Here is a 22,673-nt window from a genome sequence, read left to right on the forward strand (position 1 = left end):
TTTTGGTTCCTGGTGGTGACGTAACACACAAAAACATGGTTCCGTTGTTTTGAACCCGTAAAGCGTGCTAAGTGCTCCTTTCGCTTCACCCCGCGGGAGGATGCTTTCTCCGCACTAAGGGGCCGGGGAAACTATTCTAAGGGACGATGGCTCAGTCCGCGGACGCCTGTGCAGAATCCGGACGGAGGCTGGTGTGTACCGTCCGCCGTGTTTACGTTAGCGGGCTAATTAGTTAGCTAAGCTAACACGCTTGCAGCTGAGGAGCGTCGGGATATTTGTCATGACACTGAACCCTTTTTTAAGTTTGGGGAAACCAAAGCGACAGCGTTAGGTGTATTTTACGTTCGTTAACTTTTCCCTCAAAAAGCACATGCGGTAAACGTCGAGCTCTTGACAGTGGAAATCAGACAAAATGTTATAAATTGCTGAGGTATTGCCAGCAATTAGCTGCCCCCCCCCCCTCTCTCTTTTTTTCCACACACACACACCACCTCCCTTCGTTAAGCCTCGGTTAACGGCTGAAGCGCGAGACGTCACGTTTGTGGCGCTGCCATGGTAACGGAAGTGGCGCTATCAAAGAAATCTGAATATGCCCCCCCACAAACACACACCACCAAGTCCCGGTGCAGCCTTAAAGTTAGACTCGCTCGGTGCTTCTTCGGGCCTTTTTTTGTGTGGCACAGACTTTGTTGTCTTCATGTTGTTGTTTTGTTTTGTTTTTGTCACGTAAATGGTGTCGTTTTCAATGTCAGCGCTCCATCTGCCGGAGGATGTACGACGAGAACGAGGACCTGTCCGACGTGGAGGAGATCGCCAACATCAGGGGCTTCAGCGTGGAGGAGAAGCTCGCCAGCGACGGCTACGACGCAGACTTTGTCCACATCATGGAGGGCAAAGGTAGAGGAACCCGTCACTGGCCTGCATTAACCTTTCTTCATTTGCTGCCAGAACGTGTCACTAAACTGAAACACATGTGCCGCCCTGCAGACTTCACCTATGAATATGTGCAGAGGGAGGCCCTCAGGACCCCGCTCATTTTCAAGGAGACAGATGAGTTGGGGATCAGGTGAGAAGCCTTCTCTGCTTATTTCGTTTATTTTAATTTATCATCAGCACCAAAAGAAACGAGCGGCTGTTTTACTTTATGCTTTGAGTCTCTGCCGCAAGGCGTTAAACTCTTTACTTCTCTCGCAAAAGCAGATTGTAGGTGTACTGTGTGTGTTGCACAGGATGTAGGATGCTTTCTCTCGTGTGTAAGTTTGTGTTGCTTTACCCTAAACACTAAATGAAACGACTTGGCTGTTTCACTTTCTAACATTTAATCCTTAAACTCTTTGTGGATTAAAAAAGCAAAATCTTGTTCGCCTAATCAAAATGAAATCAAGCACTTTTTAAGAATACAACAATAATCTCGCTGCACATTGATTCTATCTGATTGTAGTTACTGATTTTGTTCTTACATATTTCTGATTTCCTGCCTTTGTTATCACCTAATTTTGCAGATTAATCTTCTCTTGATAACCTACTGTCTCCCAATTACAACCATCTGCTTTGAACGCTTTGCAACCTGTCACAAATCAGCCGACAGTTTGGCCGAGTTTCACCTTTTTCTCACGTTTTCACAGAATGCCCGATCCGGAGTTTACCGTCAGCGAAATAAAAGGACTTGTTGGTAAGTCGGCGGCTGCGAACGATCACATTCAAACACGTTTATGCAGCTAAAACTAAACCCAAAAAGCAGCAGCTAAGACAGCTAAAATAGTCACCACAATTATCATTTTTTTAATGCTGGATAACAAATCCCTTTGCCTCCTTGTAAGTTTATTTACGTGTCTTAAAAACCCAGTTTGCGATCTGTGCAGCAGAAACTGTTTGGAAAATGCAATAAGAAACATAATGTTTTGATGAGATTGTATTTACGAGGAGAAGAGACAGTTTTTGTTTGGAGTAGGAACATCCCAGGAAGTAGTAGAAGTGTTTTTTTTTGTTTGTTTGTTTGTTTTTATTTGTGGCAGATGCAAAAATCAGCATTTCTGCACTCATTTTTATCTTGGACTGATGGAAATAATGCACCGTTTTTATTTTTGGCTCAAATGAAGCTAGGAAAATAAACCACACATCTTCTGATCTGTTTGTTGTTTTTTTTGTTTTTGTTTCTGGTTTTATTTATCAGGTTAACAGTCGGTTTGACCTTTTATTTGGAAAAAACCCAGTGGTTTAAGCGCTCCCCCTGGTGGTGAAAACTGTGAATGACACCCATGACAGCTTATTCACTTGTTTTATTTATTATTATTATTTATATTTTTCTGCTGATGTTGATGCGATTTTGTTCATTACTTTGCAAGATCACATAATTTACCAGCTAATCATTATGTGACTTTTTAGGGAGTACAATGCATTTTTTCTGACAACATAGGGACAAATTGGAAATATGACTTGGTCTGTCCAGTTCCTTTAGTTTGCATTTTAAAAAAAGTATCAAATACTATTAATAGACTTACCTTTGACACAGTTTTCTGTTCCTCCTGCCACAAGTGGTGTTAACCTCGTTTGTTCGTTTCCTCCAGGCAGCCGGCGCTCCGTGGACGTCATGGACGTGAGCACTCAGAAGGGCTCTGAAATGAGCATGGCTCAGTTTGTCCGCTACTACGAGACGCCAGAGGAAGAGCGGGACAAGCTCTTTAACGTCATCAGCCTGGAGTTCAGCCACACGAAGCTGGAGAACCTCATCAAGCGGCCTAAAGTGGTAACTAAGCCTTTTCACACTCACGGACGCTCTGAAGCGTTCGGCAGAGGGCGCTGTGACTGAGGTGTAAACACGGTGTTTGGCTCGCTGTCACAGGTGGATCAGGTGGACTGGGTGGACAACATGTGGCCTCCTGACCTGAAACAAAGCCAAACAGAAGCCACTAACATTATTTCAGAGATGAAGTACCCCAAGGTGCAGAGGTACGGAGCTCTCTTCTCTGTTATATTTCAATCTGCGTGTGGGAAAAACAGATTATTAGAAGTACTTTCACTTCCTGTTTGTTGCTGGGCAGCATTTTTTTTTACAGAATAAAACAGATTTTACCTGTTGTGGTCTGATCGCTCCTCGTCAGTTTTTCTCCCTAAAAGACTTCATTTCTTTCTCCAGGTATTGTTTGATGAGCGTGAAAGGCTGCTACACAGACTTCCACATCGACTTTGGGGGAACCTCTGTTTGGTATCACGTGTTCAAGGGACAGAAAGTAAGTTTGTGCTCGTTCCTTCTCGCAGCGGCAGCCGACAATCTGACCTTTAAGCCCTCACGTGGCGTTTAACGGATCAAACAGAATGGAAAATTTGTAAAGTTAGTTTAAAAACAGTTGCTCGGTAACCGTCTCAGAGTTGATTTTGCTGCGTGAGGGCGCAGCTGAGAGCTGAAATCTGTTGATAAAATGTTTTTTTTTGTTGTTTTTTTTCTGTTAGGTGTTCTGGCTCGTGCCTCCAACCCCACACAACCTGGCCCTGTACGAGGACTGGGTCCTGTCAGGCAAGCAGAGCGACATCTTCCTGGGAGACCGAGCCGACGGATGCCAGAGAGTCGAGCTCAAACAAGGATACACCTTCTTCATACCGTCTGGTGCGCCAGCAGAGTCCATTTTCAAACAAACCAGATCAGTGGCCACCTGAATGGATAAACTTAGGTCTTTATTTATTTTTGTTGCACTTTTAAGGTTGGATTCATGCCGTCTACACCCCGGCGGACACGTTGGTGTTCGGAGGCAACATTCTGCACAGCTTCAACATTCCTATGCAGTTCACTATCCATGAGATCGAAAACAGGACGAAGGTGAAAAAAAAAAAAAAAATCAGTGTGTCCAGAGTAAAGGAGACATTTGGGACAGAAGAGCGTAAAAGTAAATCCTCTTGTCGTATTTCTTTGGATTCTATAATTAAAATGTTCACAGACGTTAAAACAAAATAGTCATGCCACAGCAGCATAGTTCTGTCAGTATTTGGTCCTGAAGCAGTGTGCAGGCCTTTACGTTGCTGTCCAAAATATTTAAATGAGAACGCAACTGATTGCTGCTTATGCTTATTTCTTATCCCTTAAACTTATTGTCAGTGTGCAGGTCTTTGGAAATGAAAGAAGCTGTTCGCATCGCTAAGAAATGCATAAATTTAAATTACATTTACGTTGTTAGATATTCTTACAAAAACGTCAGCAGCGATCAGCAAATCTTAGTTCCTGTAGAGACAGATGTTTTGCTCTCGTCTTCAGGTTCATTCCAAGTTTCGGTTTCCCTTTTACTACGAGATATGCTGGTACGTCCTGGAGCGGTACCTGAACTGTTTGACTAAGAGGTCCTACCTTATTCAGGAGATCCAGAGGGAGCCCGTCGGTGAGTAATAAGAACCCACGTTCAGAGCTGCTGGCATGACCGGAATATTGCAAACACAGGAGTGAAGTTTGTAAAGTGTTTCAGCTCTGATTATCATAAGGGACAGCACAGTTAAACATAGAGTTAATATATGTTATTTAAAAAAAAACACTCATGTGTCAGGGAAAATAATTTTTATACGGACACAGCGTTTCTGAATCAGTTTTTTTTTCCTCTGTGCATGGCATAGTTTTCAGATAGGTTTATGAATACAGCAACAATCTGTTAACTTACAATAATGAAAACTCTTGACCCTGTGAGTGAAAATCTGGACGTTTCCATCCATCATTTTCTTCCTCTTATTCGTTGTTGGGTCCCAGAGGCAACCCAGGAATCCCTCTCCCCAGCAACACTCTCCAGCTCCTCCTTTGAGGGAGGAGGATACATAATCCCTCCAGCCAGTTCTGGGTCTTCCTCTGGTTCTCCTTCCTGTATAAAATGACAGGAACCCCCCCCAGAGGCAGGCACCCACTCTGCATCCTAATTAGATGCCCGAGCCACCTCAGGTGACTCTTCTCTCTAAGCTGAGCCCGGCAGAGTAAACCCGTTTCAGCTACTTTCATTCAGAACCTCAGTCTTCTGGTTGTGACCCACGTCTTGTGACCACAGGTGAGGGTTGGAACGTTGCTGGACCAGGAAATCTAGAAACTTTGTCTTTCAGCTCAGCCCCTTCTTCACCACGACAGTACCCTCCAGAGAAGGAAACAAGGCAGCGACCGTTTTTAGTCAAAGTGTTAAATATGTCCCATTTTATCATTTCAGACGATGAAGCGAAGGCAAAGACAGAGAGCCCTTCCTCTGACTCCAGGAGTCGGGACACAAATGAGGATTCGTGCGGACCTCATGTCAGGGACGACCAGGAGGAGAAATCCGACCGGGCAGCCGAGGACGGCTCCCGCTCGCCCGATAACGCCAAGGCCCCGCTCCTCAAATCGGTTTTATCCGTCGACTCCGAGGACAGCTGCAACCCCAGCTCCACCTCGCTGGATTTCCCCAAAACCCCCTCGGACTCTCCGGCGTCGGAGTCTCCGAGCAGGTGGACTCACCTGACCCAATTCGAGCTGGTCGGGCTCAGGACGCTGATCGAGAAGCTGGAGTCACTGCCCGAGAACAAGAAATGCGCCCCAGTGGGAATAGAGAACCCTCAAGCTCTCCTGGAGGATATGAAGGTAAAAAAGAAAAAGAAAAAAGAAAAGACAAGTTATAAAAAGTAGAAACACTGTGCATTTTAAAATTTTGCCCGTTGCTGTTTAGGCCGTGTTGAAGGAACACGCCGACGATGACCCAAAGTTAGCCATCACTGGAGTTCCTGTGGTGTTCTGGCCAAAGAAAAGCCTGAAGGTAACAACTTTTCTTTTTGTGCTTTCCTTCGTGAAAACATCCGAGCCGTTCAGATGATCTCATTCACCCTTTGCTTAACTTGACAAATGAAGCAACCATTAAAACCACTGACACGTGGTGAATAACATCGTTAGAAGTGGAATTATGATGTTATTATAAACCAGGCATTCACAATTTAAAGAAATTATATCTTTAAAATAGTTTTTTCTTTTAATCTTTATACAATAAAAAAAAACATTTTTTTGTCTTCAGGATCAAAGTAAGCTTCTCTGTTGACTTTTAGCTACTTTTATTATGAATTAAAGCCGTAATATTCGTTGTCAGAGCAGGTACAGATGCACTCAGGTTGTTCATCACAGACTGAATTGAGGGTTAAAAAAAAGTTAAAATGTTTTTGCTAACGCGTGTGCGTGTTCCATCAGAAATCTCATGTTGCCGACGTGCTCCTTTGCTTTCCAGAAAGATATTTTTTCGGTCAGCATAAAAAAAAAAAAGCCCTTCGTTATCTAAGTGAGTGCCACTCTGAGCGAATGTGCTCTTTTTGCTGCACAAAGTACCCTCTCAGATAAAGAACGTGTTAAATGGTTTTATCAGTTGGAAACACGAGCAGGTCTGAAGTGGCTTTGCTGTTCCTGTACCCTTGAGCCGAGCCGTGAGTCAGAAGTGTGAAAATCAAAGATTTACTTATTCTGCAAAATGTTAAAAAAAAAACAAGAAGCAAACCTCCTACACTTTTATTAATACAAATATCTGGATCTTATTGCCTTTTTGTAGTAGATTTTATATATGCTCAGACAATAACCTGTCTGACTCACTGTTTTGTTTTTAAATATATATATATATATATATATATATATATAAGTAGGTTTGTTTTTCTCTGAATAAACAAATACAGGTTATAGGAGGCCAAGAAGCCTCAACAGGAGGTTGAAGAATGAGATCTGTGTCACATGAATGTAAAGAAATGAAGCCTGCGCAGGTCACTGTGGTCGGGACGCCGGCTCACCCCCACCCCCCACCCGTCCCCTGAAAGGCCAGCTGCTGGTCGCGGGGCCTCTTTGTGCTCGCCTTTTGTAATGAGATGCCATCTGGCTCTGTTGGCTGCGCAGAGACGTGCGCTCCTCTCCCTGTGATGCTCGTAATGAATATGATAACACCTTTGCTGCTGCTCCGTCCTGATTGGACGGAGGCAGACACCCCCCCTCCCTCCCTCCCTCCCTCCCTTCCAGTGCACATTCTGGTGCACAGCCCGCCTCGCATTGGCTCCGCGCTCCCCGGCGACGCCCCTTACACCCCGGGAGTCGATTCATATTAATGAGACGAGCTTGTATGCGCTTTCTACATCTGCTTGTGGTATTGTGAAGCTTCGGAGCAATAGGGAGGGCTGTAGGCCTGACAGGAGTAGCAGGAGTAGAAGGAGGAGGAGGAGGAGGAGACTGCAGCCATGTCAGTTTGCTGTGAGCTGGACGGCGTCTGACAACAAGCCATGGCCATGTCGTTGAGCGCTGATGATGAGGACTACGACTCAGACTCGGAGCAGGTTAGCACACTGACACCCAGCAGGGCAGGCGTGGCGAAACAACCACAGGAATGTTTGGCGTTATCGTAGAGTGCAACATCACAGGACAGGAAATGGAGCTACCTTAAAGACAAAAGCATTGACTCAGTGCCTAATCTCAGATTTGAGTCTGTTGGTGTGTGACACAGAGCATGATCGTTCAGGACAAGGAGATATTTTTATTATCAGGACTTTGTTATGATCGGGTCATGAGTCATTTTGTGGTTTGAATTTTTTTTTTTTTTTTTTAAATATGTAATGCTCATAAAATAATCAGTAGAAAAAAAGCTTATTATGGAGCATTTAACTTTATAAACACAGACATTTAAATTGGGATGGAAGACAGCAGCAGGTGCCATTAATCTGTTCTAATTTTAACAATTTCTCCTGCCACATTGCTCACCTTTGAGCCACACCCCCTCGCATTAAACATCTGGGAAAAAAAAAAAGATTGCTGACTGCAGCTGAATGAGTTCATCACAAGACAGCTTTTAAGTTGTCGACACACCTGTTCTGGGAGTCAAAGTGGGAAAAGTCTGAACGTCCACACTGAGCTCAGTCTCCCCCCCCAATCAGGATCAATCTGAGCAACCGTTTCATGAATTTACTGTTTTGTTTTTAATCGACTGGCGCTCTTACAGCAGGTTTTGTCGTAGTTTGATGCTTGCTTCCATATTTTTTTTTTCTCCAGTCGGTTTCTAAAAGAAGACAAGTCATTCATCTTTCTGGCACTGAGCTTGGATTATTAAACAAATGTCATTAAAGACTTTTAGATGCCACAGTTTTCTGTGTTGCTGCCCGTTTTGAAGCCTGTGTTCGTTCCGTTTTGTCTTAAGTGTGTGTGTGTAAAACAAGCATATCCTCACTAGGTCAGTGTTTTCCAGCGGATTGAGATTTTAAAGTTGTTGAAACAGTTATCTGTGCCGTTCAAATATGACAAACGTACGATTGTACGTGCTGTGAGGAAGATACTCGACAGCTTGGAGTGTCTGTGTCTTTGGAGACGTGCTGATTAAAGCCGAGACTTCGGTGCCGTCAGGATGTTTTGTCATTCATTTCTGTGTGCCAGAAGGATATCTGCTTTAGAGATCACCCACTTATCTGCCAGTGGGGGGGGGGGTTTATAGGAGGTTGGGGGGATCAATCAGTAGTTTTTCCTCATTTATTTGTCTCTTGCAGCTGCAGTTTTTAATAAGTGAGGGTGAACATTAGGAAACGGAGCCGATCGCCGGGATTATTCACTCGAACTTGTTTTGTTGACGCTCCTCCAGATATGGTTAAAAACCAGGATGCGATGGCTTATTCGGGCTCATTTCAGCGTCCCTCCTGTTGTTAATCCCCTTGAACCCCCTCCTCCTGAACGGTCCAGTGCAGACTGAACAAGCTCTGCCCCCCCCCTCCATCCTCTAATCCCGTCTGTGCCAACCCCACAACATCTGACTGTTTTATCAGTGGATTTGTTTGCAATACGCCTAAGATTTCACACACTCACTTTTGTGTCTGTCAGAGGCTCCCGTTACAGTGCTCATTGGTTACAAGTATGTGTGTGTCATACACTGTTCTGTTAGGGAATGGGATGTGGCTGTTGCTATGCTGACACTGGGAAAATCTGCACTGCCGATGTAACTAAAGAAATCCAATCCTCATTTCCAAGAGCTGCAGTGTTTTTCACCTCCTGCTCCGGTTTATTTCATCTTCCTCTCTGCGGCTCATTGTCTCGTGTGTGTGTGATGGTTGGCAGTGTTTTGCCATTTGTACAAAAAAAAACAAAAAACAAAAAAAAACTACACACTTTGCCGTGGTTTGGCTCTGAGCCGGCGAGGGAGCAGAGCAACGTTTTTAACGGAAACAATAACGAAGCCGATCAAAGACACCTAATCTCCCGCTCGTTTTAAGTGGAGCACATTTGATAATCTGCGCCGCTCTGTGTCAGTCCCTGCGATCCTTCACACAGAACAATGGTTTCTTCAGCGGGCATGTGTGAAATGTAGTCAGAAGTGCAGCTTCTCTTTGAAGGAGAGAAACGCAACCCAGTGAGATGCTAAATTTGGAAGGCTGCCTTCAGGGACAGTTCTGATGTGTTTGTTTGCTCTTGTCCTCTGTCCTGTAGGTAGGAAGAATGTCTACATGCCCAGAAGGGTCCGATCAGGTTCGCTTTCTGTGGCTAGAAATGGATTTGTCTGTGTTAAGAAACTATTATCCTACAGATGAAATGATCAAAAGAATAAATGCCAGCTAGATTTATTAGAGCTTGTGAGCTTCTTACTAATGACACACTTTTCACTTTTTATGATGATTATTGCTCCCCAAAGGCAAAGAGGATTGTTTCTGCCTGTGTTTGTGTGTTAGCAAAATATCTCATGAACCACTGGACACATTTGAATGAAACTCTCAGATATATGTTTCATTTTGTGTAAGGGTGAGCCATAAATTGACACAATGAAGCTAAATCTTAATGCTCACGTTTAAGGTACACGTCGCATGGCTGCAGTATATCAACAAGCAAAATATTTGTCAGCTTCTTGGGTTTTTTTTTAAGACACTTGACACCGTATCCCCTTCATCCTTTTCCAGCCTCGGCCTCCCAACCGGTCGAAACCTAAAATGGCAGCATCTCCTGCGTCGGCGGTCAAGCTGTCGGCCAGCCGGGGAACATCTGGTGCCAGGAGGAGGAGGACGCGCTGTCGAAAGTGCGAGGCGTGCCTGCGCACCGAGTGCGGCGAGTGCCACTTCTGCAAAGACATGAAGAAGTTCGGCGGGCCGGGCCGCATGAAGCAGTCCTGCATCATGAGGCAGTGCATCGCTGTGAGTACAGGCCGCCCGTTTTCTTTTGGTTGCTGCCTTATTTGATGCTTTTTGATTGGCTGACACAGACATTTTCAACTTGTCCATTCATAAAAAGACAAACCTTGGCTTTCAAAAGCTTGCTAATTAACTTTGTAATCACAGGATTTCCAGATAGTTTTGACATTGCCATGACGTGACTCCTCCTGAGTCTTTAACTTTACAAACCTTAACTTCAAAAACAACAAATAAAACATCAGTCAGTCAGCTTTGAAAGCAATTATCACCCACTGCCCTATAAGGCAAGCCATTGTGTAATTTATCTGTGCAAGTGTGTGTGTTTGTCTGTCTGTTAGCAAAATATCTCATGAACAAGTGGATGGATTTGAATGAAACGGAAGCAATCATTGGACGTGCATCTACAACTGATTAATTTTTGAAGTCAGCCTTATTCAAGATGGCCACTGCATCTGTTCGACCTTAGCCTACACAATAATGTCTACAACTTTCACAGATATTAAGCTGAAACTTGGAGTGGTAGTGGCTGAGCGTCATCTCCAACACATGAGCTAAGCGCTGACAGATTGTGTGTCAACTTTGTTTTAAAACTTTTTGCCTTCAAGGCAGGTGGCGATATGTGTTCCCTGAAGAAAAAATGAAAATATTTTGTTTTCGTGCAGAGTTAGGACCACTGTTTCCTTGTCAACCAAACCGGACGTTTTGGCTGCTTCATATTTGGCTTTTTGACAGAACGTTTTCTACACTTTTAAATAATTTATAATGGTGTTTTCCAGTACACGTATGATGTGGTGCCGGATACTTCCTGACTGCCACTTGATTTTTGAATAAAACGAATCCTTCACCTAATCTTCGGTTTTCGATGTGCTCATGTCACAGTGAGGTAAATATCTGCATGTTTGAAAGAACTGCTGCAGAGGTGACACAGGTAATGAAGCCAGCAGCAGCAGGTGAAGAGGAGCAGTAGTATATCAGTGAAGACTCTCTATCATCCAGGTCACTGCCTGTCTCTGGGCTGAAGAAAGGCTGCTCAGCTTGCTTTGTGCCTTGATGACTCACCTTCTCACTCTCACCTGAAATGCTTCTTCAGCAGCAGAGGCTCCGTTTCTCTTTCAGTACGGCGGACAGAGGCATGCTGAGTAACTGAGCTGCTTTATGCTCAACAGATGACGATGAAAGCTCACTCTGAATGTTGCACCACTATAAAAAAAAATTAAAAAAACCACGTGGCCGTCCCAGCATTGTTCTATACCTGGCTTTTGTGATGTTGTGCCCAACTTTTAAGATACCTTAAAAGCCTTTGTCCTCTTTCAATCATGCCTCCTGTAGTTCTCTACAATGGGAAACTAAATACAAGCTTTTAGAGAGTTCAACTTTTTCCCTAAATAAATCTCATTACAGTGTCTATTAATATTTTGACCCTTTGTTATAACGTGCAGACCTGAGGTCTGATGCATTAGTGGTCTCCATCATCCTAAAATGGAGGAAATTTGAAACCAGCAACAGACTTTATTGATCTGACTGAGTAATCAGGAGCAAAGGGCCTTGGTCAGACGAGTTGCCAACAGGCCAATCATGGCTGTGAATGGAAACCACAGTTGTTGTGTTTTCCTCACAAAAGCACAACCATTAATGCAGCAGTTCTCCAGTAAAAAGGCTCGGGGTGGTCTGCTGGGAGTGTGACACACAGCTCCTTATTAACTCCCAGGCCACAAAAACCATGATCCTCAGGTCTGAGAAAGAAATTGTTTGGCCACGATATTCCTACAATTAGACACAGTTATGGCAACACCAAGATCGAGGCTGTGAATATGAACCGATCCTCCTGATTCACGGACATGCGGATCGGTAGAACGGTTGTGAACTGATGCAGTTTTCAGATTAAATCATAGCTGAATTGGTTTATTATGTTTTAGCACCCATGGAATCTGATACAGTTAATTCTCAGATGAAAAACAAAGTTGCAGAAAAGTTGATAAGGTGGAGTTCTGTTTGCGTGTGAAGAATGTGTCTCGTGACGGTTCTTTCCTTAACAGTACGTCTCTTCTTCTGGTTCCAAACCCCGCTGTTTAGACGAATTATGATACCTACTGTTTGCGAGGAGAACTGCAGTGTCGTCTCAGTTCTTGCTGCTCGCGTGTCTTTAATAAAGTGGATTGGTGGCAGAGTATTGGAATGGATATATCAGTGATGAATAACCCTCTTTTTCTTTCTTTGACTGCTAAAAATCTCCTGAATCGGAGATTGCAATGTGCAATGTTATTGTTAAATATTGCACACTTGTGACCCACTCTTTCCTCATTTTTTTCTTCTGTCATCACTGTGTTTTAAACCAGGGCATCAAGGCAGAACATGAATGCATGCTGCTTGAAATATAAATGATTCAGTTCAGTCCAAGCAGCACTTTGCGATATTGATATTGCGCCCACTGATACTGCAATAGATTGTGCAGCCATATTTATGATATCGACTTACAGCAAGTACACTCCAAACAATACGCTCAAGTAACTAGTCTTGTTGTGTCATCTGGAAAGGAATTAGGCAGAGGTACAGAGTGATTTGTTGCTGTTTTGTTCTCCACAGCCTGTTTTGCCCCACACAGCCGTGTGTCTCATCTGTGGCGAGGCTGGAAAAGAGGACACGGTGGAGGACGAGGAGGAGAAGTTTAACCTGATGCTCATGGAGTGCTCCATCTGTAATGAGATTGTTCATCCTAACTGTCTCCAGGTAAGCTGCGCGGTTTTAACAAGCGGCGTTCTCAGAGCTGTTGAGCGGGCGTTCCTTACAGTGCCCTGCGTGTGATCGTTTTGTTCAGGTCAAAGATTCGAACGGATTGGTCAACGACGAGCTGCCGAACTGCTGGGAGTGCCCCAAGTGTAACCACGCAGGAAAAACTGGGAAAGTAAGCATCAATTTTTATCAAATTGAGGAATTCCCTAAACAGACGACGTCACTATTTACAGAGCCAGAGGAATAAAGTTGTCCTCTCTGTTTTTCTAAACTTTTGGCCACAAAGCAAAAAAGGGGGCCAGGCTTTAAGTACGCGTCAAACCTCCCCGGCTCCCTCCTTAAGGAGCCGCGCTTGATCCGGGATCCGAAGGAGGAGCCCGACCCTCTCGCCGTGGCGCCGTCGCCCGTTGCCGCTCTGACGACCCCGTCTGCGGTGAAAAGAAAGGCGGAGCGGGAAGCCGTCCCCAAGAGGAACGACGAGGAGCCTCCGAAGAAACGGCCCCCCCTGCTGTCCCTGGACAGCGTGCCGCGAGCAAGACTCGATGACAATCCGCTCAGGAAAAAACGGAAACTGTTTGACACCAACGAGGAACCTGTCTTAGTGAAAAAGAAGGTGAGACTGTCGTTTTTTATGTATGTCTGTTTTACTAAAAACACGAGTGAAGGGTGTAGTTTTATCATTTCTTCTGCTCCACAGCAGCTGAACACAAAGCTAACATCGCTCTAATCATATTTCCTGACTCTTTTGCACGTTTTGTTGCTCTCAGCTCCTATAGAGACTTCCCAGATTGTGACTAAGCAGCCATTAACATGTCGGTTAATCATCGTCCACTCCAGTTTCCACAGGGGTTCTTAAAATATACTCCAAAGAATTTTTGTTTCAAGTAGTTTCCATTTGGAGCCAAGATCATAATGTGCTCTTGTTTTCAAGCTTTACTTCATAGCTCAGCTCATTACATTTAATTAACTTGTTATTTAACTCGCAAAAAAAAAAAAAAAAAAATTGACACCAAAATTACCACAAGAGGGATTCAGAGTACCACAAGTGGTACTTGTATCACAGTCGGAGAACCATGGTTTCTGGCTAATTCTCACATGTCCCCACATGTGCCTTTCTCAAACTCAGAAGAGAGCATACATTTTTATATGTGACTCTTTTTAGACTTGTTGAAAGAAACACTTTTTTTTTTGGTTCCGAATTTCCTTCAAAAACATTTTCCATGCAAACGTCACCAGCAGCACAGCGAGCCCGTTCAGCTGTCTGACAGCAGCTGTAGTAAAACCTGTTCATGAGAATGGTGATGATATACTGAACGGTTTGTGTGACCACATGGAGGTCGCTTGTTGTGGTTGTTGGTTGTCTTATATCATATTTTCCACAAAAGCACAAAAGGAACGACCCTAAAGCAGCATCTTCAGTATCTGATGAGGTAAAAATTAGTTTATGGCCAAAAGACTCAGCTTAAAATGTAAACAGAAGATTCATTTTTCCTTGTTTTCATAGCCTGCTGCTGAAGGCAAAAGGGCAATAATGTTTTAACTGTCTGTTATCAAATGTATATGTATTAAATACTTTTTTCATGCTGGTACCCTGACTGGTATGGCTTTAGGAGATAATTATTGTCCTTCTACTCTTTTCTAGAAAAAGCTCTCGAAACCAGACGATCCGTTCAGCTTGAAGCTGTTGCGGCACATCAAGGCCGAGAACGATCATGGCGACGAAGATGAGGAGCAGGAGGAGCACGAAGAAGACGGGCTAACCCCGGACCGGACGCACTTCAGGGAGAGAAGCGAGTACGACGATGAGGCGCAGGAGGAGGATACAGAGGAAGAGGAGAATGTCTCAAAGGGGAGAGACAGCAGTGCGGAGGACAAAGCCAAGGTGCTGATAAGTCCCCTGCTGAGAACGTCCTCGGCCAGAGAAAGCGATCATTCGTCGTCCAACTCCCCCAGAGCCGGACCCAGCAGCGAGTCGGGAGACGTCCACGAGCGGAGCGCCGCTCAGCTCAAAGCTCGCCACCAGCGCCGACGTCTTTCCAACAAAGGGGCGAGCAAAGAATTCAGCCCGGAGCTCATCAAGACAGAGGACTTGAAAAAGCACGCTGCAGAGAGGACGGAGAACAACTCGGCCGCTCACCATCGCAGGCAGCTGAAGAATGAGGACCCCGTGACCAATCAGAACTGTAAACCACTAAAAACAGAGGACTCAGCCACGAATCCGGGCCGTAGAGCCCTGAAAACGGAGGACGATGTGGTGAATCACCACAGACAGCCGCTGAAAGCAGAGGACTGTCTGACCAATCAGAACCACAGTGCGGTGAAGCAGGAACCTCAGAGCGACGCGGACGAGCAGAAGCCCAGGTGGCCTCTCAACAACGGCAGCAGCGATCTGGGTGACTGGCTGAGGCACAGGGGGCGGGAGGTGAACGGGATGCCGCGGGCCTACTCCCCGCTCAGCTGGAACAGAAGCCCGCCGATCTGCCCCCGCCCGCTCCCCTGCCGGTCGCCGCCCAAATGCATCCAAATGGAGCGCCACGTGATCCGACCCCCGCCCATCAGCCCCCCGCCCGACCGCCTGTCGCTGAACGACGGCGAGGCGCACGTGATGCGGCGAGAGACGTGGCTGAAAGTCTTCAGCCACCTGACTCACAAAGATCTCTGCATCTGCATGCGGGTGTGCCGGACGTGGAACAGGTGGTGAGTAGCGGGTGAACCGAGCCGCCGGAGACCTCCGAGCCCGGTTCTGATGGCCGTGTCTGCTGTGCCTCTCGTCAGGTGCTGTGACAAAAGGCTCTGGAAGCACATCAGTCTGAACCGCTGTAAGTCGATCACACCTCTCATGCTGAGCGGCATCATCCGGAGACAGCCAGTAGCGCTGGACCTCAGCTGGACCAACATTTCCAAGAAACAGCTCAGCTGGCTCATCAACAGACTTCCTGGTAAATAAATTCAGTCGACAAAATGTGGTTTTGTGGGGGAATATTTAAGCAATACGCTTAGAAGTTTTATGTATTTTGGTGTTTTTTTTATCACAGCATCTATAGATTTAAGGTTCACCGAGGCTACGTTCACACTTTTCTTTTGATGACGGCTGCATGTGAATCCTCCTCAGCAGCTACCACAGAAAAGAAGAAGAGTCTTTACTGACTGAAGGGTTCCTCTCTCCCCCCCCTGCAGGTCTGCGGGTGCTGCTCCTGTCAGGGTGCTCCTGGGTGGCCGTCTCTGCTCTCTGCACGTCCAGCTGTCCTCTCCTGCGAACGCTGGACGTTCAGTGGGTCGAAGGACTGAAGGACTCCCAGATGAGAGACTTGCTGTCGCCGCCCACGGACAACAGGCCAGGTACCAGAACATCAGGCGTTTTAACAGGTTTTTAGGTTTTAGTTGATTTCAGATGCAGCAAACGTCCTTTATTTCTTCCTTTGGACACAGAAACACGTGTTTGTAGTTTAGATTTAATGTTTCTTTGTTTTACTTACGAAGGAAAGTCATTTTATCAGACAAACCACTAACCAGCTACAGTAAATCTTCACTTTCTTCTCTTTACTTTTTGTTGTTGTTGTTGTTGTTGTTGTTGTAGGTCAGTTAGACAACAGGAGCAAGCTGCGTAACGTGGAGGACCTGCGCCTGGCGGGGTTGGACATCACGGACACGTCTCTGCGCCTCATCATTCGCTACATGCCCCTGTTATCTAAGCTGGACCTGAGCTACTGTAACCACGTCACGGATCAGTCTGTCAACATCCTGACTGCTGCAGGGACGACGACCAGAGACTCCCTCACCGACATCAACCTGTCAGGTACGAGTCCGTCCTCCCGTCCACTCGTGTCTGAATCCTGCCGTCTCTGCGTCTCTTACCTCATTAATCAGAGACCTCAGGTTGTGACAGAAGTACAACCTAGCACTGATATTGATAAAAGTGGGGTTTGTTTGTGTTTTAGGGCTTTTTTGTGCTTCGTGTAAATGAAAAGAATATTGGAGTAATCCAGAAATGATATAAGTCCTACTCTATAATTTAAAGAAATGAGAGATGAGAAAAAAATTTAAATATATTTTTCAGATTTATGCTTATTTTTAAAATTTAGTACCAGCAGTGTTTGCAAAAAAATATGAAAAGGAGCTAGGCAGATCTTTCTTTTGGCACACAGCGACCATGTCCACTTTTTGACTGTTAGCATCAATTACAGCCAAAAAAAATAAAGCTATTAGCAGTCTGTCTATCATTTCATTTTGTTTCTGGAAATCATCTCAAGACCCCAAAGTTCATATTTTGACCTCAGCTTTGGGAATATAACATCTGTAACACATTTATAGCAGCAGGGGTAACGCTGATTATAGGCCGATTTTTGAGCAGGAGAATTTACCATCCAGACATTTTTTAGGGATGTTTTTTTTCTTCAGCCGGTCCGCCTGTAGACACCCCCTGTAACATTTAACATATCGTGAAACAAAAAGAGCTCTGAACCTTTAAGCAGCTGAAAAATGGTCAAACACAGGAGAACTCCTGAAACACTTTTAGCCATCGAGCTTTTGGGTTAATTTTCTCCCCGCGGGGCCGATGAACCCACGCTGGCGAACCCTCTCTGCTCCGTCTGGTAACTCCTCTCCATCCTGTCCCCCCCCCCTCCCGCAGTCTGCAACCGGGTCACCGACCAGTCGCTGGCCTTCTTCAAACGCTGCGGGAGCATCTGCCACATCGACCTGCGCTACTGCAAGCAGGTGAGCAGGGAGGGCTGCGACCGCTTCGTCGCCGAAATGTCTGTCAGCGTTCAGTTCGAGCTGATCGAGGACAAGCTGCTGCAGAGAATCAGTTAGGACCGAAAACCACCGTCCACATGGAGGCAGCAGACACAAAGACGAGAAACTGAAGGAAGCCTGTAGATCCAGAATGTAAGAAAAAAAAAAAAGGAAATCTTGTCAAGAAGTGGCAATATTACCCAAAACGTTCCGCTGTTGCACCTGTTTTATATGTTATTTATTCCTGAACTGTTTCTGGATTATATCCCAGCTATCTCTTGGTGTTTATATACTATTTTCTGTTCCAATGCAAACTTTATTGCATTATAGATGAATATTTTTGTATCAGAAAGTGTTTCATACGTTTATGTGCAGCATAAAATGCACTGATGTACAGCATCACGAGGCCAAGATCCATATTCGTTTGCAAAAGTGTCATTATGGTGACGTTTTTAGACTTGATTATATGTGCCTGAACCTTTTTTGTGTTTTACGTTGTTGTTTTTTTAAACAGACAAAGGTACGGTATATTTTGTTTTACATATTATTATTCTAACCCGTTTGGATGAGAAATACTGTGTAACGTAGTTGAAAGACTTCAGAAAATTTGCACTCATACAGAAAATACATGAATGTACTTCCACATACGCTCTAATGTACAGTGTAAAAAGCATATTTTTTCACCACTAAAATGTTTTGCTATATTTCCAGAGTAATTTTACTAACTGCTTGTGTTTGACTGAGTTTCCCCCGCCGTCCCTCTGCTGGAAGGGACGGCGTTTTAAGCTCTGCATGCAGCGACAAAGTGTTTACATCCATCAGTGGATTTACTAATACTTTACCATTCAAAGTATCTGTTTTATGCTTTTAGCCCTTTATGTCATGTAAAGTGCAGTGCTGAGTTGTGCAAAAAAAAAACAAATAATAATAATTAGCAAAGCCAAAAAATAAGCTACTCTATTGTCCGAATCCTCAATCAGTCAACTTTAATATAAAGTGAATGAGCCAGTATTTTTTATTTTTTTTTCTTCTTTGTTGCAAAACTGGAATTATTTTGGATTTCAGTCTTGTTGATTCTAATTTTCTTTAATATAAAACATCTCAAAGTGACTCTAAACTATCTTCTAGAAAACTCCAGACATGTAATACTCACAGAAATAATGTGCTTTTTTTATGACGAAAAAAAGGGATATTATTTGTGCAAATGAGAGTTGATTTCTTTTAGATTCCACTGAAAAATCTAATCTTTTAACACATGTTGGTGTAACTTTACTTTATTTACCTGTAAGAAAAAAAAAGAATTCTGTCTTTAATCTCAGAATTCTAAATTTAAATTCAGAATTCTGAGATTAAAGTCAGAATTCTTTTTTTTTCTTTTTCGGTGGACCTAATCCTCTTACGTACAGTCCTTCAAAATTTGAATGTTTTTATTTTTCTGTTGGAAGATGTTTTTTAAAAAAAAAAAAAATTCATCTCTGGAGCTACTTAAAAGCTTTTCCATATTTCTCAATCTTTTATTGTTTTTTATTTTTCTGTGTCACTTCTGAATACGAGTCCATGTTTTACACTTCAGTGGGAGAGTTTACTATAAAAATTCACCTTTTTTTATTATTAAAAGACTGTCTTCACAAAGATATTTAGTATATGACTTCAGATCTATCTGTACAAAATGTACATGTAAAGCCTCTAGGAAAAAGTCAACCTTTGAGATAATAAATTCATTTTAAACACTGAACTGTGCATTTGCTCGTTTGGGCTTTTCTATTTCTTTAATAAAAAAAAAACAAAAACAAAAAAAAACCACACGATTCAAACAGAAAACTGTTCAGATCTTTGTTTTTTCTTCCTTAAAGTGAATTCAAACCACGCTTCACATGAAATGAAAGTCCAAAATGAAGAGTTTCTGGTTTGTAATACTGCATTTTTATTGAATCTCATAAATCATCTTCTCCCGTTAACCAAAAATAAAAAGGTTCAACATTCAGAATATAAACATCTGCGACTATGAGTGCTCCCAGTCGGTTAACGCCGTAGCTGCCTGTGAACGACATCTTGGACAAACAGCAGCTGGAACAAAGTGACTCAGAGTTTAAAGTGTTCGTGACAGAAGAGCGATGACCTGAAGCAGACGACGAGAAAAGAAAAAAAAGTGAGACTCATCTGACCAAAACCAACAGGAATACATTCTACATTCTGCAAAACAGTTTTATTATTATTATTAATAATCATAATTACTGGAACAGTAAACTATGTTTCTCCCAAGTAAATGGAAAAATAGATTTATTTTTTATCAGTCAACAACCGAAGCTACAAATGAGATTCACCGCACAGCAACTGGAGTTTGTTTAAACACAAGTTAAACAAAAAAAAATAAGAAACAACATTTTAGTGACATCGATTGAACTGGATCGTATGACACGAGGGAAGAGTTTTTTTTTATTTATTTGCATAACGAGTTAAAGTGCAACCCCAATCCTGAGGAAGTGGGGACGTTGTGTAAAATGTAAAGAAAAACAGAACTCAGATCATTCACAGCCAAATGTTGAAAACTGGAAATTTGTAGTGTTTTGGGGGGAATTAAAAGGTAAATTTTGAATTTGATAGCAGCACCACATCTCAACAAAAGTTGTTCCAGGTCTATGTTTCCCCCTCTGTGGAGCATCTCCTCTTCTTCTAACATCAGTCTGCAAACATCTGGACCTGAGGAGAGCAGCTGCTGGAGGATTTAGAGGGAACGTTGTCCCATTCTGTCTGTGGAGGATTCCAGCAGTTCTTCTTTGCTGGATATTTTTTGTTCCATGATGTTTTCAGTGATGAGCGGTCTGGACTGCAGGTGGGTCGGTTCAGCTCCTGGACTCGTCTGCTCTGAAGCCGTGCTGTTCTTATGGATGCGGCAGCAGTCTTCCTTAAAACAGACGTCATCTGGATGGGAGAACATGTTCTAAAACCTGGATGTTTTCTGCATTGATGGGGCCTTTCCAGATGCGAAGCTGCTTACGATGCACCCCCATACCATCAGAGAGGCAGTCTCTACATCGATAACAGCCTGGATGGTCCCTCTTTCTTTAGTGGCGTTCATGGTTTTCAAAAAGAATGCCAAGTTTTGATCCATCTGACCTGAGAACAGTTCTCCTCTTCGCCTCAGTCCGTTTTAAACGAGGTTTGGTTCAGAGAAGACGGCAGCGTTTCTGGACGGTGTTCACACCTGGCTTCTTCTCTGCCTGATAGAGCTTTAAGCAGTGAGCTGTGTTTACAGACAACCATCTGGAGGTGTAAACGTGATATGTTTACTATCTTTCATTTTGAATAAAATATGGGTTTTTGAGATTTGGAACTCACAGCATTTTGTTTTTTATGCACAACGTCCCAACTTTTTTCGGACTAGGGGGCCGTAAAATGCGTCCACCTCTGCCTCCGTCGGGGCGAGGAATATTTCGTAGGACGACTTAACAAAAAAAAAAAAAAAATTAATCCTGATGTCACTCAGAGAAGGGGAAGTAGCACCTGTTTCCTACCTTAAAGAGCTGTCATTAAAAAAATAAAATAATAATAAAAGAGCTAAATCAACCCCAGCCACAGTGAAACGTGGTTAGAAAATAATGGAAAAAACAAACAAACCAAAAAAAACGTGTTGTGGATGAATTTGGTTTCACACAGTAACAGGAATGTGTATCAGCAGAGTAGAAATGTGAAAAGCAGTCAAATCTCAGTTTGTTTTTTGTTTCCGTGAACACACTTCACCTAAAGCTCATTAAAAAAAGAAAACAACAAGAAGAAACCGTCACACCAAGTCTGCTGGTTATGAGATGCACATTGTGAGATCTTAACCAAATATCTGCTGAAGGCATGTTGTTTGGCACCCTACACGCTCCTGTGAGTGCGTGTGTGTGTGTGTGTGATGACTCAGCGCATGTCGTGCTCGGACTGACAAATAGATTTTTTTTTTCTAAAAACACATTATTTATTTGTTGTTGTTGTTTTTTTGTTTTTAAATCTCTGATATTGCACACCCTAAAGCACACCGAGGGAGACGACACAGTGTCATGTGGCAGGACTGTGTAAACCGTTTTGACTCGAACCCTGGCATCTCGCCGTGCAAAAGTCTTAAACCGCCCCTCTTCGCGCCGCAGTCCGCTTCCAGGGACCGGGCTCACCGCTGAAAGCTAAAAGGAGGTGAAGCGTTTGCCCGTGTCTGCTCTGTGCTGGTTCGTCTGTCTGTTAGCGAAATATCTCATGGACCACCGGATGGGTTCTAACGAAGCTCCCAGAAGTTAATCCGATTGATGAACTGCTCAAAATAGCCATCTGAATAGTTTTTTACCGTTCTGTATTAATCTTATTTCAGCCTTTCAAGGCTTCGCCTATATAGTTAGTTTTTATTTATTTTCATCTTATATTGTTCACTCTGGGCCTCGTTCTTAATCTTTACGAATGACTAGAAATTTTCCTAAATCTTGATCCTGAAATACTGATATACAGCCGATTAACTTTTGGAGTCAACCCAGTTCAGCTAATCAGCCTTAGTCACTACAAAAAAATGTCAGTTCTTCAGACGCTGAGCTAACATTTGGTGTCGTGTTTGCTGAGGGTCGTCCCCAACACGCACTCTGAGCACTAACAGACTGCATGAGATCTTGTGATTTTGGTTTAAAGCTCTGGCATGAACGGTGGTGGGCGATATGCATTTCTTCAAGTAACGCTCGGCGTTTAATTCGAAGCGGTCTTAGTCACTGGTTCTCCAGACTTCCCCGAAGGTCGGTTTTCGAACTTTTCCCTGCTTCTTCAATCAGAGGGGTGGTTTAAAACCTTTGCACGGTGCTGTACGTCACCACAAACAACAAGCGGAATCCCCTTCAAGTATCCACAGGACCACCTCCACTCGCCTCCTGTAGGCAGGATCCAAACGGAGCGTGGAGTAGTGATGGCAGCGGCGTCTGCTGCGTGCCGAGACCCGCAGCAGCTGATGGTGGTCCACCGGAGAGGACAGCAAGGTGGGACCAGGGGGATGAGGGGGTGGGGGTGGGGGCTTAACCACTGTAGGCCACAGGCAACAGTCTAGTCTGGAAAAAAACAAACCCAGGGACGTTGCTCCCACCTGCTGC

At 43.9% G+C, this 22,673-nt stretch overlaps 1 protein-coding gene across 3 annotated transcripts; it reads left to right on the plus strand.

The window, feature by feature from the left end:
• The first annotated feature begins 20 nt into the window (after positions 1 to 20).
• LOC108232715 (lysine-specific demethylase 2B) lies at positions 21 to 19,306 on the plus strand. Of its 3 annotated transcripts, none has more exons than XM_017410694.3 (21): positions 21 to 191; positions 753 to 897; positions 988 to 1,066; positions 1,626 to 1,672; positions 2,568 to 2,746; positions 2,843 to 2,949; positions 3,137 to 3,230; positions 3,451 to 3,604; positions 3,699 to 3,814; positions 4,247 to 4,367; positions 5,169 to 5,575; positions 5,661 to 5,747; positions 9,880 to 10,110; positions 12,691 to 12,834; positions 12,923 to 13,009; positions 13,115 to 13,450; positions 14,480 to 15,534; positions 15,613 to 15,776; positions 16,015 to 16,176; positions 16,415 to 16,633; positions 17,468 to 19,306. In XM_017410694.3, the coding sequence occupies exons 1-21, from the start codon at positions 147 to 149 to the stop codon at positions 17,647 to 17,649; spliced, it is 4,161 nt and encodes a 1,386-aa protein (XP_017266183.1). In that variant the 5' UTR covers positions 21 to 146; the 3' UTR covers positions 17,650 to 19,306. The 3 variants fall into 3 exon arrangements, with proteins under 3 accessions (XP_017266183.1, XP_017266184.1, XP_017266185.1); XM_017410695.3 differs by having other exon boundaries at positions 13,124 to 13,450; XM_017410696.3 differs by lacking the exons at positions 21 to 191; positions 753 to 897 and adding an exon at positions 1,201 to 1,253 and having other exon boundaries at positions 998 to 1,066.
• Positions 19,307 to 22,673: the final 3,367 nt, after the last annotated feature.

The sequence above is a fragment of the Kryptolebias marmoratus genome, linkage group LG14 (assembly GCF_001649575.2).
Source record: "Kryptolebias marmoratus isolate JLee-2015 linkage group LG14, ASM164957v2, whole genome shotgun sequence".
Classification (NCBI taxonomy): Eukaryota; Metazoa; Chordata; class Actinopteri; order Cyprinodontiformes; family Rivulidae; genus Kryptolebias; species Kryptolebias marmoratus.

What these genes read in the sequence shown, in the direction of transcription:
- LOC108232715 (XM_017410694.3), top strand. Translation starts at nt 147, where the DNA reads ATGGCTCAGTCCGCGGACGCCTGTGCAGAATCCGGACGGAGGCTG. An exon ending in AGATCGAAAACAGGACGAAG is followed by an intron (nt 3,815 to 4,246) that starts GTGAAAAAAAAA and finishes TCTCGTCTTCAG; the next exon opens with GTTCATTCCAAGTTTCGGTT. An exon ending in GGCCAAAGAAAAGCCTGAAG is followed by an intron (nt 5,748 to 9,879) that starts GTAACAACTTTT and finishes ATCCTTTTCCAG; the next exon opens with CCTCGGCCTCCCAACCGGTC.